The 12809-nt window shown below is 35.5% G+C and overlaps 1 protein-coding gene, 1 long non-coding RNA gene and 1 pseudogene across 6 annotated transcripts; 2 read left to right on the top strand and 1 right to left on the bottom strand.

Moving 5' to 3' along the window:
• Positions 1-5699: 5699 nt before the first annotated feature.
• On the bottom strand, positions 5700-12563 carry LOC147283045 (uncharacterized; annotated as a pseudogene).
• Positions 6779-9089, top strand: LOC147283047 (DNA-directed RNA polymerase II subunit RPB1-like). 5 transcript variants are annotated; one of them, XR_015122959.1, is made up of 4 exons: positions 6779-7206; positions 8264-8522; positions 8638-8739; positions 9003-9089. XR_015122959.1 is itself a non-coding variant. In XM_086248616.1 (3 exons), exons 1-3 carry the CDS (start codon positions 7160-7162, stop codon positions 9081-9083), a joined length of 387 nt encoding a protein of 128 aa, XP_086104742.1. In that variant the 5' UTR covers positions 6779-7159; the 3' UTR covers positions 9084-9089. The 5 variants fall into 5 exon arrangements, 3 of the variants coding, with proteins under 3 accessions (XP_086104742.1, XP_086104744.1, XP_086104743.1); XR_015122958.1 differs by having other exon boundaries at positions 8635-8739; XM_086248616.1 differs by lacking the exon at positions 8638-8739.
• LOC147283046 (uncharacterized) lies at positions 9607-10380 on the top strand. Its single transcript, XR_015122960.1, has 3 exons — positions 9607-9632; positions 9724-9783; positions 9980-10380. It is a non-coding gene; the product is annotated as an uncharacterized LOC147283046 (long non-coding RNA).
• Positions 12564-12809: the final 246 nt, after the last annotated feature.

Here is a 12809-nt window from a genome sequence, read left to right as displayed (position 1 = left end):
TAGATTCATGCACTGCGAGTATTAAAATATAACGAACATTCTCCTCCAAGCTAGACCTCTCGGCATTAGGGTGCACATAAGGCTTGTTGTTGCTCCCACTAGCTTACTGTCCATTTGTGTTGCTCCACCTAAAATTGGGGTTCTTCCATCCAGGGTTGTAAGTGTTGGAATAAGGGTCATACAGCACCCTAGGATAGCTTCCAACCTGATTCACTTGCTCCACGTCATTCCCTTGTGCTTGCACACCCATCAACTTTTCTCTTGAGCCAATGACAACTTCTGCACCATAGTCTTGATTTCAGCAATTTGTCCCTCCATGGTGTTTGGCGCATCAACCACCTCATATAATCCTCTCTTTGATCCTCCTCATGAACGATTAGAATCCCATTGTTGAGAACTCAAAGAGAGTGACTCAAATAATTATGTAGCCTCAACTTCAGTTTTAGACATAAACGCACCACCACATGCCGAATCCACCTTGGCTTGATCCCTCTCCAAAAGTCCTTGATAAAAACAACAAATCACATACCAAGGGGTTAGGTTGTGGTGCGGGCAGCTAGTAAGCAACTCATTAAATCTGTCTCAAGTCTCATGGAATGGCTCATTGATGAGTGTGCATTTTGCATCACTTTATGATACTAATTCCTTAGCCCAGAGTGTTAGAACTCGATATTTTGTGTTTCTTCTCTTGTTTTTGTGTTTTCAGGTCAAATGAAGCAGAAATAAGAAGAAGGAGCAAATGGAGTCATTTTGGGACATTTCTTGGTCAAACTAGAAAAATTGGGTATTCCTGGTCAAACCAGGAAAATGGCAGAAATCCTAGTCAAATGAGGATTCCTAGTCACACTAGGAAACATCAAGTCCAGAACCATCATTGTTGAGCCAAAAATGAGAAATCCTGATTGGAACAGGAATTCCTGGTTGAACTAAGAAACTTAACCCTACTAGGGAAAGAAGTCCTAATGACACTAGGAGACTCCAGGGGCAACATTACAAGGAGTCAAAATGGATAAGGAATCCTTCATTTACAGGAAATCCTAGTTGGACTAGGAAAGGTTGGTCAAAGTCAACTCTATCAAGTCAAGGTTCCAGAAGCTTCTAGAAGGTGGTGGACATCCATGGAAACAAATGGAGGGAAGAAATGAATTTGAATTCAAAAGGAAATGAGGGACAAAATGGGAAGTCAAACCAACTATGACATGTCATCAAGTCAAATGGGTCATGGGCCTATGTCATGCCGAAATCAGAAGGTGCCATGCATGCATGCGTGCGCCAAACCCTAGCAACCCATGCAGCCGATCACGCAAGACCCAAGTGGCAGCCCATGCGCATGAAGGAAACCCTAGGAGGCCTAGGCGTGTGTCACTTAAGCCCATTGCCAAGCCTTGCCGCAAGCCCAAACTTCCCCAACCCTAGCTGCTGCTGCAAATCCCTAGCCTTGCCTCACAAGGATTTCTCCCTCACCTTTATAAATATATCCTATTCTCTCATTATTTAGGGTTCCCATATTTTCTTATTTTCATAATTCAGAGAGAGAGTGAGAGGCCGAAAGTGAGAGAGAGAAGGAGTGGCTGAGTGGCGTGACAAGCAAGAGAGAAAAGGAGTCAAGCCTTGCCGCAAGCCCTAACTCACCTTGCCGTGGATTCCTCCAGCTTGCTAGGTGCCTCCTTCAGCCCCTCCTTCAACCCCTAGTGATGTGTCTCTTAGTTTTTAATTTTCTTTGTCTAGAATTCTAGTTTTCTTTTAGTTTGTGTTTCTGATTTTACTGTAAGTATGGATTGAGAATTTATTTATATTATTCAGATTTTCTTTTCTATTTTAATTATGTAGTTTATTATTCTATCTTGCATGTTAGTCGTAGGTTGATTTTCAGATATATCATACTTTAACAAATCGTGTATCCGTCTCTTGATGAATTAGTTTGATGTTTGCATGTATTAAATTCTCATTATCTGATTGAATCTGTCACTAGTTGTTTGTGTCCTTTGACTGGCCACCTTAGGATAATTACATCTAGTTTATTTGTTAGGTTTAGCTGTGGACTAATCAAAGACACTAAATCACAAGTAACAAGGGAATAAGGGATTATTCTTTGTAATGGTTTTGGGCGACCTCTATAAGGAAATAATCAAAGCTTCTATGTTGTGCATGTTTGGCGTTCTCATAGATCTTAATGAGTCTTATATGGATAACAGTTGCCTTAAATCCGCTTAGGGAACATGTAAGTTAACTGATTAGGGAAGGCCTAAGAAGCTCTTAATATATGCTTTAGGAGAACAATTGTAAGAAAGTAACTAATCAAACCTTTTTAGCAGTCAAACTTTAATACATTGTGTTTGAATTGATTTGTCATTAGCCTTGAATGGTTAGAGTATGCATATCTGATTTGATACTGAAAACTTAACATTGCAAGATGGGATAATGGGTGTGTGCGTGTGGTGATGTGTGCGTGTGTTTCCATCTCTCCTAAAACCCCCTTGTTAGTTATTCTTTTGATTAATTGAATTGATTTGTTGTGTATTAACCATTCCCTGTGGGATTGACCTCGTGCTTGCATGCTTTGCTACTGATGTGATTCGTGCACTTGCGAGTATACTTGGAATGAGATATGTTTTTATTTTGTTCTAAGAAAACAATCAACACTCATCAACTTTTTGCACAAATCCAAGTATCTCCTTCCTAATCGAATTGGTCTTGGAAATAGAATAGAACTTGTTCATAAACTTGTTTGAAAGATCATCCCAAGTCGAAATGAAACCACTAGGCAGCGAATACAACCACCTCTTTGCCTTGTCTTTGCGGGCGCAAGGGAACATCCTCAAACGATACTGATCGAAATTCAATCCCCTCAATTGTGCGGCTTCACATACCCCAGAAAACTCCTTTAGGAAGGGGATCGGATCCTCTCCATTCAGACCGTGATAACTCGACAATAAGTGGATCTGACCACTCTTGATCTCGAAATCAGTTGCTATTGTTGCATAACGGATGCAAGACGGTTGTGTGGGCAGTGAGGGTGTTAAAAAGTGACTCAAGGGCTGCGGCACATTCTCATTTGCTTCAGCCATTTCGACGCTCCCAATGTCCTCACTACTCGAAAGATGCACTAGGTTGAGGGCTGATGTGTAAAGTTCCTAACGCTTCGTTTTTTAGCCTCTCTAACCTTGCAATAACTTCAGGGTTCATAAAACAACACCTAATCAAGAGCACACACACAATCAGTAGAAAGAATGCTTATAAAGGCATGACACTTATTCAAAACTAAAAACTGACCGAAAATAAAAACTAACTAATATAACCTAATTCTAATGACTAATTAAATCAATTCATTGATATTAGACATCATTCCCCGGCAACGGCGCCAAAAACTTGTTTATTGTTTTCTTAGAACAAAATAAACATGCATCTCATTCTAAGTATGCTCGCAAGTGCACGAATCGCATCAGTAGCAAAGCGTACAAGCACGAGGTCGATCCCACAGGGAATGATTACTAAACAACAAATCAATTCAATTAATCAAAAGAATAACTAAATAGGGGGTTCTAGGAAGTATGGAACTCACGCACACATCACCACACGCACACACCCATTATCCTATCTTGCAATCTTAAGTTTTCAACTTCAAATCAGATATACATACCCTAACCTTCCAAGGCTGATGACAAATCAATTCAAACACAATGTATTAAAGTTTGACTGCTAAAAAGGTTTGATTAGTTACTTTCTCGCAATTGTTCTCCTAAGGCATATATTAAGAGTTTCTTAGGCCTCCCCTAATCACACTACACCAAAATGGAGCTTCCACGGCGGGCGTTGCATGCCGTAAATTGATATTTACGGTGTGCCGCTGTGTGCCGTTGAAGCGCATGCTGTGAAAGGTCTATACTTATAATGGCGTGCAATATACGCCGTAAATATAAACAAAACACGCCATAAATAACGATCTTTCACGTTTAAGATTACAATTTACGACATGATCTGCACGCCGTAATTAGTCTACATATTACGGCTTACATTTGCACGCCGTCTTTGAGTTATTTACGACATGATCTGCACGCCGTAATTATTCTACATATTACGGCTTACATTTTGCACGCCGTCTTTGAGTTATTAATTTTTTTTTTCTTATTTATACATATGCAACTTAATTTCTATCTAGCTTCATACACCTGCCATTTAATTTTACCAAATAAAATACTGCATCAAAATAAATGTAAGAGAAATACACACTTCATTGAAATTATGGTAATCAATTCCAAATACAAAGTCAGATTTTTTAGAGTTAGAAATTAAAGAGTAAATAACAAAATGCAAGCCAAAACAAGATATATTTCATAAGTACCAAGAGTTCCTAACTATATATGCTGCCCCGATTGAGCCTCCCATACAGCCATATATTGGATCCACCAAAAAAATGTTGACATTCCCTTTAACTACTCTAGGAACCTCATCTCGTACCTAAAAATAATTATTAGAATAGTGAGAAGCTTAGCATAATGTATGACAACAAGTAATAAAAATTAAGTTGAGACTTGAAAGAAAAAATTAAGTAAATCCATGCTCCAACCCCAATTAGCTGTAGTACTCAGTTATGATTAATACATTTGGAAACAAATGCAGTGCCAAAAAGAAAATAGGCTAATCTAAAAACATATCATTGTGGCACTTGATATTTTATCAGTAATGAATCCTATAAATGAAAGAAAGATGTTCCAGTAGTTAGTAAGAACATCATCTCAACCAAATACACCACAGCATGAGCAAATATGCATAACAATCAGAAAAAACAATCCATTCAAAACAAAAGTCAAAGATTATGCAGCCAAACCCAAGAAAGATAGAAAACAAAAAGATAAGGCAAAAGAAAAAAACTCAGAATTGATGAACTAGTAGCCAAACTCAAAATTAAGTGTAATTAGAACCAAATCTACAAGCAGCTCAAATAGAAAGTTGAAAATTATTGCTTGCATCTCCTGGACACCAGCCAAAGTAAAAACATATGAATGTAATACAGGGACTTGTATTTAGTTTCACTGAAGCTAAAAATCAATTTGGCATGCATCCCCACGATACCACAAAAAGCAGATGAATGTAATACAGGGAAACATATGAAATTGATATTTAGCTTCAATAATACAGGAACTTGTGTTTACTTCTCAAATATGCAGCCCCCTTCATCGCCCATTTACTTTGCCTCCATGCGATCATTAGCTCAGGTTTTGAAGTAGGTAGAGGATGCAGTAAGAGACAATGAGATGAACATGGTACTTTATTATTTGAATTGCAGTGAGAATTGACAAGAATCTAAGCAAGCGTTTGGGGCAAGGAGTTTTGCCAAATGAATTTATAAGAAAATAAAGCTCTACTTTTAAAAATAAAATAAAATTGACCAATAGTTTGTGAAGGGGTGATTTTTTGGATTTTATAGAGATCCTATTATTGAAAGATTACTCAATTGGATTGGAGTTTATAAATAAAATTGAAATTATAAACTTTGGTGTTAAATTACTGTTTTAAATTGCAAAATTATATGGGTATGATGAAATGGAATTGGTTCAAAGTCTGTACGCAATAATTAATGCATGTGTATGCAAAAGCTAAAGCTTGGTATTATCACATATCATCCTATCTTACAACATTCCAAAAAGCTATTAACTAAATTAAGTAAAGAAAAAGGAATGTACCTCGAAAATGTGAGACTAATATACTTTGATATACTTTATTGGCCACGCAATTGTACTTCCTAATGCTTCACAAAGAAGAAAGAACTCACGTGTTGGTCAATATAGAGCCACACTATCATCTAACACATCATTCACCCAAACTTTCCAGCACTCATGGCCAAGAGGCACATGATGGACCAATATAGTGGGATCCTTGGATGCAATTTCACCAATTGCAACAACTTCATTTGTCCCAAGCCAACTTAACAACTTGCACTTTGTATTCTCAGGATGATCAGAACATAGAACAGCTGCATTTTCCTTTTGTTTGCTTTGTGCTGTATTATTTGCAGAATGTTGAACACTTGGATTTGTTGTCTGTTTTCTTTGTGATGCCTCATTAGCAGAATGTTGAACACTTGTGTTTTCTTTTTGCTGTAACAATGCTTAAGACATCAATTAAACCAAATTTTAACACAAATCTAATATGAACAAAATGTAATTATCATTATGTTTATCCTCATTACTTACAGTGTTAATCCCCCCTTTGTCTAACTTAGAAATAAGATCTCGCATCTGGTTTTTCAAGTCCAGCATCTCATTCTCCAATTTATTGAACTTATCACACATATGTGTTTGACCTTCCACCTTTGAAATGGTTGCCCCAAATCCAAGCCCTCTTAGTCTTCCTCGTGGGTCAGGACCAAGTACTTTTGTAAGGGCATCATCTTTAATAGAGCATTTCTCCGAGTCTGCTGCCTTGTATTTTTTCACTTCACTACTACAAAAAAGGCCATAGATATCACTACTATGATATCGGTTTGTAACAAAACCGATATTATAGAAATTTAGATATCAGTTGGTTTTTTTAGTCATATCTAAACAATATTACATATCAGCAGTCTTTAAAACTAATATCTAAATTCTCTCTTTTGACCAACATTTTTATAAAAACTGATAACTAAACCTCAAACTGATAACTTAAGTAAACCCTTCAAAAAAACACGGTAATATCACTCACTTATATTTTTTTTTTTTTTTTGTCCATCTACCCATATACAACACCTTTACTCTCGATCTCTCACAACCCAGACACAAACCAAAATTAACTTTCTCAGACTCGATATCCCTCTAACCCCATTACCCCAATATCCCTCACAAACCCTGATTCTCTCATTCTCTCTCTGCTATCTCGCATTCTCTCTCAGGCCCGACACCCACACACACACACACACACTCTCTCTCTCTCTCTCTCTCTCTCTCTCCTAAACATTCACTCTCTCGATTTTCAACCCTCAAACCCAGAATCAGATCTACCCTCCACCAGATGACCAGATCTGCGTCGTTTTGAGCCGCTTCCACGCCCTGGTGCCCCAGGTCGAAAATATCGTGATCTGAGTCGACTGCGCCATCTCCGACGATGACTCTGACGATGACACCGTGTACGGACAAGGCGCCGGTGAAGTTGGAGATCGAGGACTCGTTGGAGGAGGAGCATGGCCCTTTCAACAAATGGTGCAAACCCTCCCCTGCTTTTCAAGAGGTAGGTCCGGTTTGTTTTGGTCTCTTGCTTTCTGTTTGGTTGCTGAGAAAATAGCTAGGAAAAGAAGGAATTACCTTATATATTCTCATACAACTTATCCTGATAGGAAATGTTTTTGTTTCTCTCTCCTGTTTTTTTTTTTTTCATTTTCTTTTCGGAATCCAAGCCAACTTAAACTTTTTATAAATTGATTTTGGGTGTATTTGTTCAATGAGAAATTTGGGTTCGGAGAAATTAATGCTTATGTGGTTATGCATGTGATTGTCAATTGCTTTGTGGGTCTCTGAATTTTGTGTTGCAACTCAAGATTGACGTTGAATGTTGAGGTTCTTGATTGAAAGTCTTTCAGAAGATCATAGTGGTCTATTTCGTTATTGAAAATTGCACGGAAATTTATGAATTTGTGATCATTTATAGGTTCATACAGTTCATATAAATAATTATGGATTATTAGTATTCAAAGCTGAATATTATCAATGTAAGTTCATACAGTTTTATAATAACTTCCAAATGCTTTATTATTTTTAGAGAATCAAAGCTGAATATTATCAATGTAAGTTCATCCTTTTATTATAAATCTGTTTATTATTTTTCTTCTTTATTCTGATTGATAAATGTTCAAATTATGGAAACAAGTTGAACTCTTTTTGTTTTTGGGATTTTTTTCTCTTTTTAATCAACTGGCAACTTTTGTTTTCAATTTTTCCCTGGGAATTAGAACTAGCAATTCAAAAATTTAATGGGACTACAATATCTTAAGAATCAACTATGCATTCGAAGCTAATAAACTTAAGTGCAGTTTTTCCTTTTTCTGCTTTTTAATATATACCGTAACAGAATTCCACCTGTTTATTTTGATAGAATAATTTGTACTAATTGAAATTTGTGCATTTTTTATGCCACTTAGTGACTTGACTTGAGACTTGCATGCGAATTCTCACATTCTAGTCTAGTATCTATGTAACCAATTGGACAAAATGTTTGATTGCACTGGCTTGAATAAAAAGAAAATTAGACAAATTGAGTACTTTATGGATTGAATTATTCTGTTGTGCAGGGAAAAGGTTGGTCCAGATGCAGCCTGCAACTTCCTGGGTCATACCCAGTGGCTAGTTAATTATTGGCTGTTGCAGAATGCTTTTAGCATTGGAATTGGAGATACAATTGCTGATGCAGCGACCATGGAGAAAATAAATGAGACAATTTCAAAAGCGAAGAATGAGGTGAAAGATCTTATAACTAAAGCCCAATCCAAGAGCCTGGAGGCTGAACCTGGACGAACTATGATGTTTTCATTTGAAAACAAAGTGAATCAGGTGTGTTTACTTGGTTTTGTCCACAATTTACTTGGTTTTGTCCACAATGATGCTGGAAGTAGTGCCCAAAAGAATTTATCAGAAAGTAACAATCTTAAGGCCATGGTTACAGCAGGTTCAAAAGGAAGTTTTATCAACATATCACAGATGACTGCTTGTGTGGGGCAGCAGAATGTTGAGTACATTATTTTGGTGGCTAGAAGGAGAAATTTAGGAGGTATGAAATGTACATTATATCTATTATTCCTTGCCTTTTGCTTTCTATTTTTTTCTTCAAGAGATTATATGTGGACATTATCTGAGACTTTGGGTCAACTATAAAGAGTTAGAAACTTTGCTGAATGAACCCATGTTTAGTAATATAGAACACTGAATCTTACCACTTTTGTGCAAAAAAAAAGTGGCAAAATTGTTCATGGTTTATTGATTGATGGGAAAATTCAGTGTTCATGGATTGACAAATTTTCTAGTGGTTTGCAGCTGATAGCCTTGAAATGTTTTATACTTGGAATGTGCATAAAGACAGAAGGAAATAGTCAGTGGACATTACCTTGTGGATAAGATTATATATTGTTGACAAACCCATTTATGTCAAAGGTTAGCACATTCTGCTTTATTTGTTGATCATGCTTTGAAAGTTTCAAATGATCACCATATGCCCCTAAATTCTGCATTAATATTTTTGTGCTTGTTGGTTTCATTTTCATTTGCAGAATTGACGCCACATATTCTAGATCTCTTTGTCCAAAGAAGCTAATGGATTGATTCTTGTTATTGCAAAATGCAATGATGTATTGTTATTCTCTGTTATGATTTTGGCATATGTTGGCATGGATCTGTAGGTTGGATGAGTTGGATTCTTCAATGACGATGAGTTGGGTTCCATGACCTGTTTTTTTAAATTTTTTTGTTCTCATTTGTGTGGTTATGCAGGACCTATTCCCTTGTGCTGTGATCCTCTTTTTTTTTTTTTTTTTTTGTATAATAGTAACCTTAAAGAAACTGAAGCAGCATAAAGAGGTTCTTATCTCCAACTTTTGAAATCCATCTTCCACAATAAGATGATTTACTAAAACATGTTTTATCTATCTTGCTAGAAGCCACAATAAGGTGATCCTCTCAATAATGCTTGCTTTTTTAAACATTTGTATGTTATGAAAGTCATAAATTTTATTCATTTTTCCTCTACTTCGTGTTGCAGGCCCTCAGCTTCCCTTACTTGGGCAATGCTTCAAAAAACATGAGGAACCAACACTCTGCAGTAAGTACCCATTTATATCCCATTTCCCAATAATTTATTCTCAATTATTTGATCTTTCTTACATTTCTTGGTTATGTTTCATTATTTTTATGTAAATTTCTTCCATGATTTTGATATGTGGATTGGTTCTTTTATAGCATGCAAGTTGGGAAAAATGTTTTATTATAATGTAATTTGCTATGCTATATATTTTCAGTGGTCTAATCCAAAAGCACAAGCGAAGCAGTTACACCCAAGCACAAATTGATGAGGTGTGGGTTGAATGGGGACAGTTTGTCATCTCGACTTATATATAGCCATGTTGGTACGTATGAAGTAGGGTACGTTAGCCATTTTGTGGTATTTAGATGGCCAAGCCAATTTTTTGTAAAGGAAGAACAAGTGCATGCAGATTTTAGAACAATGTAGTCAAAGGTTAGGAAAATTGCTGCCATGCCAATATTTTGAAAGTGTAGGCAGCTTTGCATTGGAACAATTGATGGGGTTATGGAATTTAATTTGATCATGGCTGTGACTATTGTTTTTGTGGGATTAATTTGTAATCCTTTTATTTTGTACTTAATTGGAATGTTTGGATGAATGAAATGCATTTTTGTACTTGGAATGTTTGAATGGAAGGCAAATTTGAAAATGCACCAATTTCAGGCCACACATTTGTCTACTTGCATATCCAAGGCATTTATATGAGTTTTTGCACAAAAAAAAAAATTTATTTCACACCAACCTTACATATCATTTTTTTCGAAGTTTTTAATATCAGTTCTATTAAAAAATTGATATATAAAGATAGGTTTAACATTAGTTAATAACTGAGAACCGATATCAAAGTTGGTTTAGATACCCGTTTAATAGGTAATGCGATATGTAAAGATGGGTGTAACATCAGTTAATAATTGACCTCCGATATGAAAGTACGTTTAGATATCAGTTTAAAATACAAAAATGATATTTAAAATATGTTTAGATATCCGTTTGAGATAAATTCATTACCTTTTTGATATTAAAACATGTAATAGATATCAGTTTAATAAGTAATGTGATATATAAAGATGGATTAATATCAGTTATTTACTCAAAACTAGTATCAAAGTCCATTTAGATATCAGTTTAAAATACAAAAACGATATTTAAAATATGTTTAGATATCTGTTTTACCTAAATTCATTACCTTTTTGACATTTTAGATATCAGTTTGAGATGTTTCGAGATCAGTTTTTCCAAACTTTCTGATATTAAAACATGTAATAGATATCAGTGTATTACCGATATCTATTCTAAGGGTAGAATAGATATCACCCCTGGAAATATCGGTTTTGCACCCTAATAGATATCAGTGTATTACCGATATCTATGAGCTTTTTTGTAGTAGTGCTTTTTGCTTCAAGAACATAATTGAAAATATAAATATAAATAGAAAAATAAAAATTTAACCATAAACATAAAAGTATACAGTAGATAATTTTTTACCACTATCTTTGGATCCTCAACTTCTTCATCCTCATTATTTTTCTTCGTTTCATAACCACGGATCCAGACATCAACCCTTGAAATTGCATCTGGTGTTTCACTTTCTTGTCGCTATAAAATAACAAGTAGAGATCAACTAATGCTAATATTACATTGCAGACTTTCTCACAGGACAAAATTCATATGAAATTAAAAAAGATTTTACCATTTCCTCTTCCAAACGAGCAAAGCTTTTACGGCTTGTCCTATGCACTAATGTTTGTTTTGCCCTCATCCTTTTGAATCTTTCACATTTTTCCTACGAAAAAAATATATAAATAACTAGTTAGTATAAAAAAAAACAAATAGAATGTTGGAGAATATTGGTTGAAAACAGTAGATAGCCCACAAGTATACTTGAAAGAAAATGTCAAAAACCATTACCCTGAATGTTGAAGAGGTTCGTTTTTTGACAAAAGATTGCCATTCCTCCATGGAGTGAATGTTATCTGGTTTGAGGAGGGCAGTAGCATGTTGTAGGCCGACCACTTTAGCTTGCTGCATCACTTCTTTAATTAATAAGGATCGAAAATCTCTCCAATGCTTCTTCAACTTTTGAAATGTATATTTCTTGTGGCATTCCTCAATAGCGACTTTTTGCTGCACCAAAAAAAATGTATACAAAGTAAAATTAGAGTGAAATTATAGATAAATTATTCAATGTGTATGTGGGAAATACATTTCTCTACAATACCGTGATGTGCTCCCATATTTGATTTCTAAATTCTTGTGAAAGGTCCTTCCAATTCTCCAATGTCACTGGCAGTAGCTCTCTTGCTGTGGTACCAAGGAATGAAGCAAATTTTGCTACATCACCTCTATATGCATGGCCAGAATAATTGAACTCCACTATAAGACGAGAAGTTTTTGCTTTCCTTTGCTAAGATTCACCATTTTTGTCTTTTCCCTAGGCTTTTTCTTTGATATTTCAGGGTTAGATTCATCTTGAATTTCTGGATTATTAGGTACTTCATTAGGTGAAACCCTTAATGGAGAATTAGACCCTCCACCTGATATTCGTAAGGGTTCATTCCCTTGTTGCATGGCTGCAGCTATAGCAGCTAACTATTGCTTTTTCCCTCTCTTAGCTCCTTTTTTTTGAAGACTTCATAGAACATACAAAAAAAATTTATAAGAATAACAAGCCCAACAAATAAAAAAGTTTATAAGAATAACAAGCACAACAAATAAAAAAATTGTTTTAAAAAAACATAATTTGAAATGTATGTGACATATTAAATGAGAAATAGGTCGAAGCTTACTTCCCCAGCCATTACTTAAGACCTTAAACAAGTCTGACCTGCAATGCACAATGTAGGTCCAATTAGCAATGGCAAATGTAATATAAACAAAAATTATTAGAGGTATATATGCAAATGAAAGAAAGCTACAGGGAAGTATATATACAAATGAAAGAAAGCTACAAGGAACCCAGAAAGAAAGCTATAGGAAGTAGCTCATGCACGCTCTGTTACTAGTGTCACTCTTCATTATCACTCTGTTAAGCAAACAAAAATTAT

The sequence above is a fragment of the Dryas octopetala genome, chromosome 6 (assembly GCF_963921425.1).
Source record: "Dryas octopetala chromosome 6, drDryOcto1.1, whole genome shotgun sequence".
In the NCBI taxonomy this organism is placed as follows: Eukaryota; Viridiplantae; Streptophyta; class Magnoliopsida; order Rosales; family Rosaceae; genus Dryas; species Dryas octopetala.
This window is presented reverse-complemented; position numbering and strand designations above follow the sequence as displayed.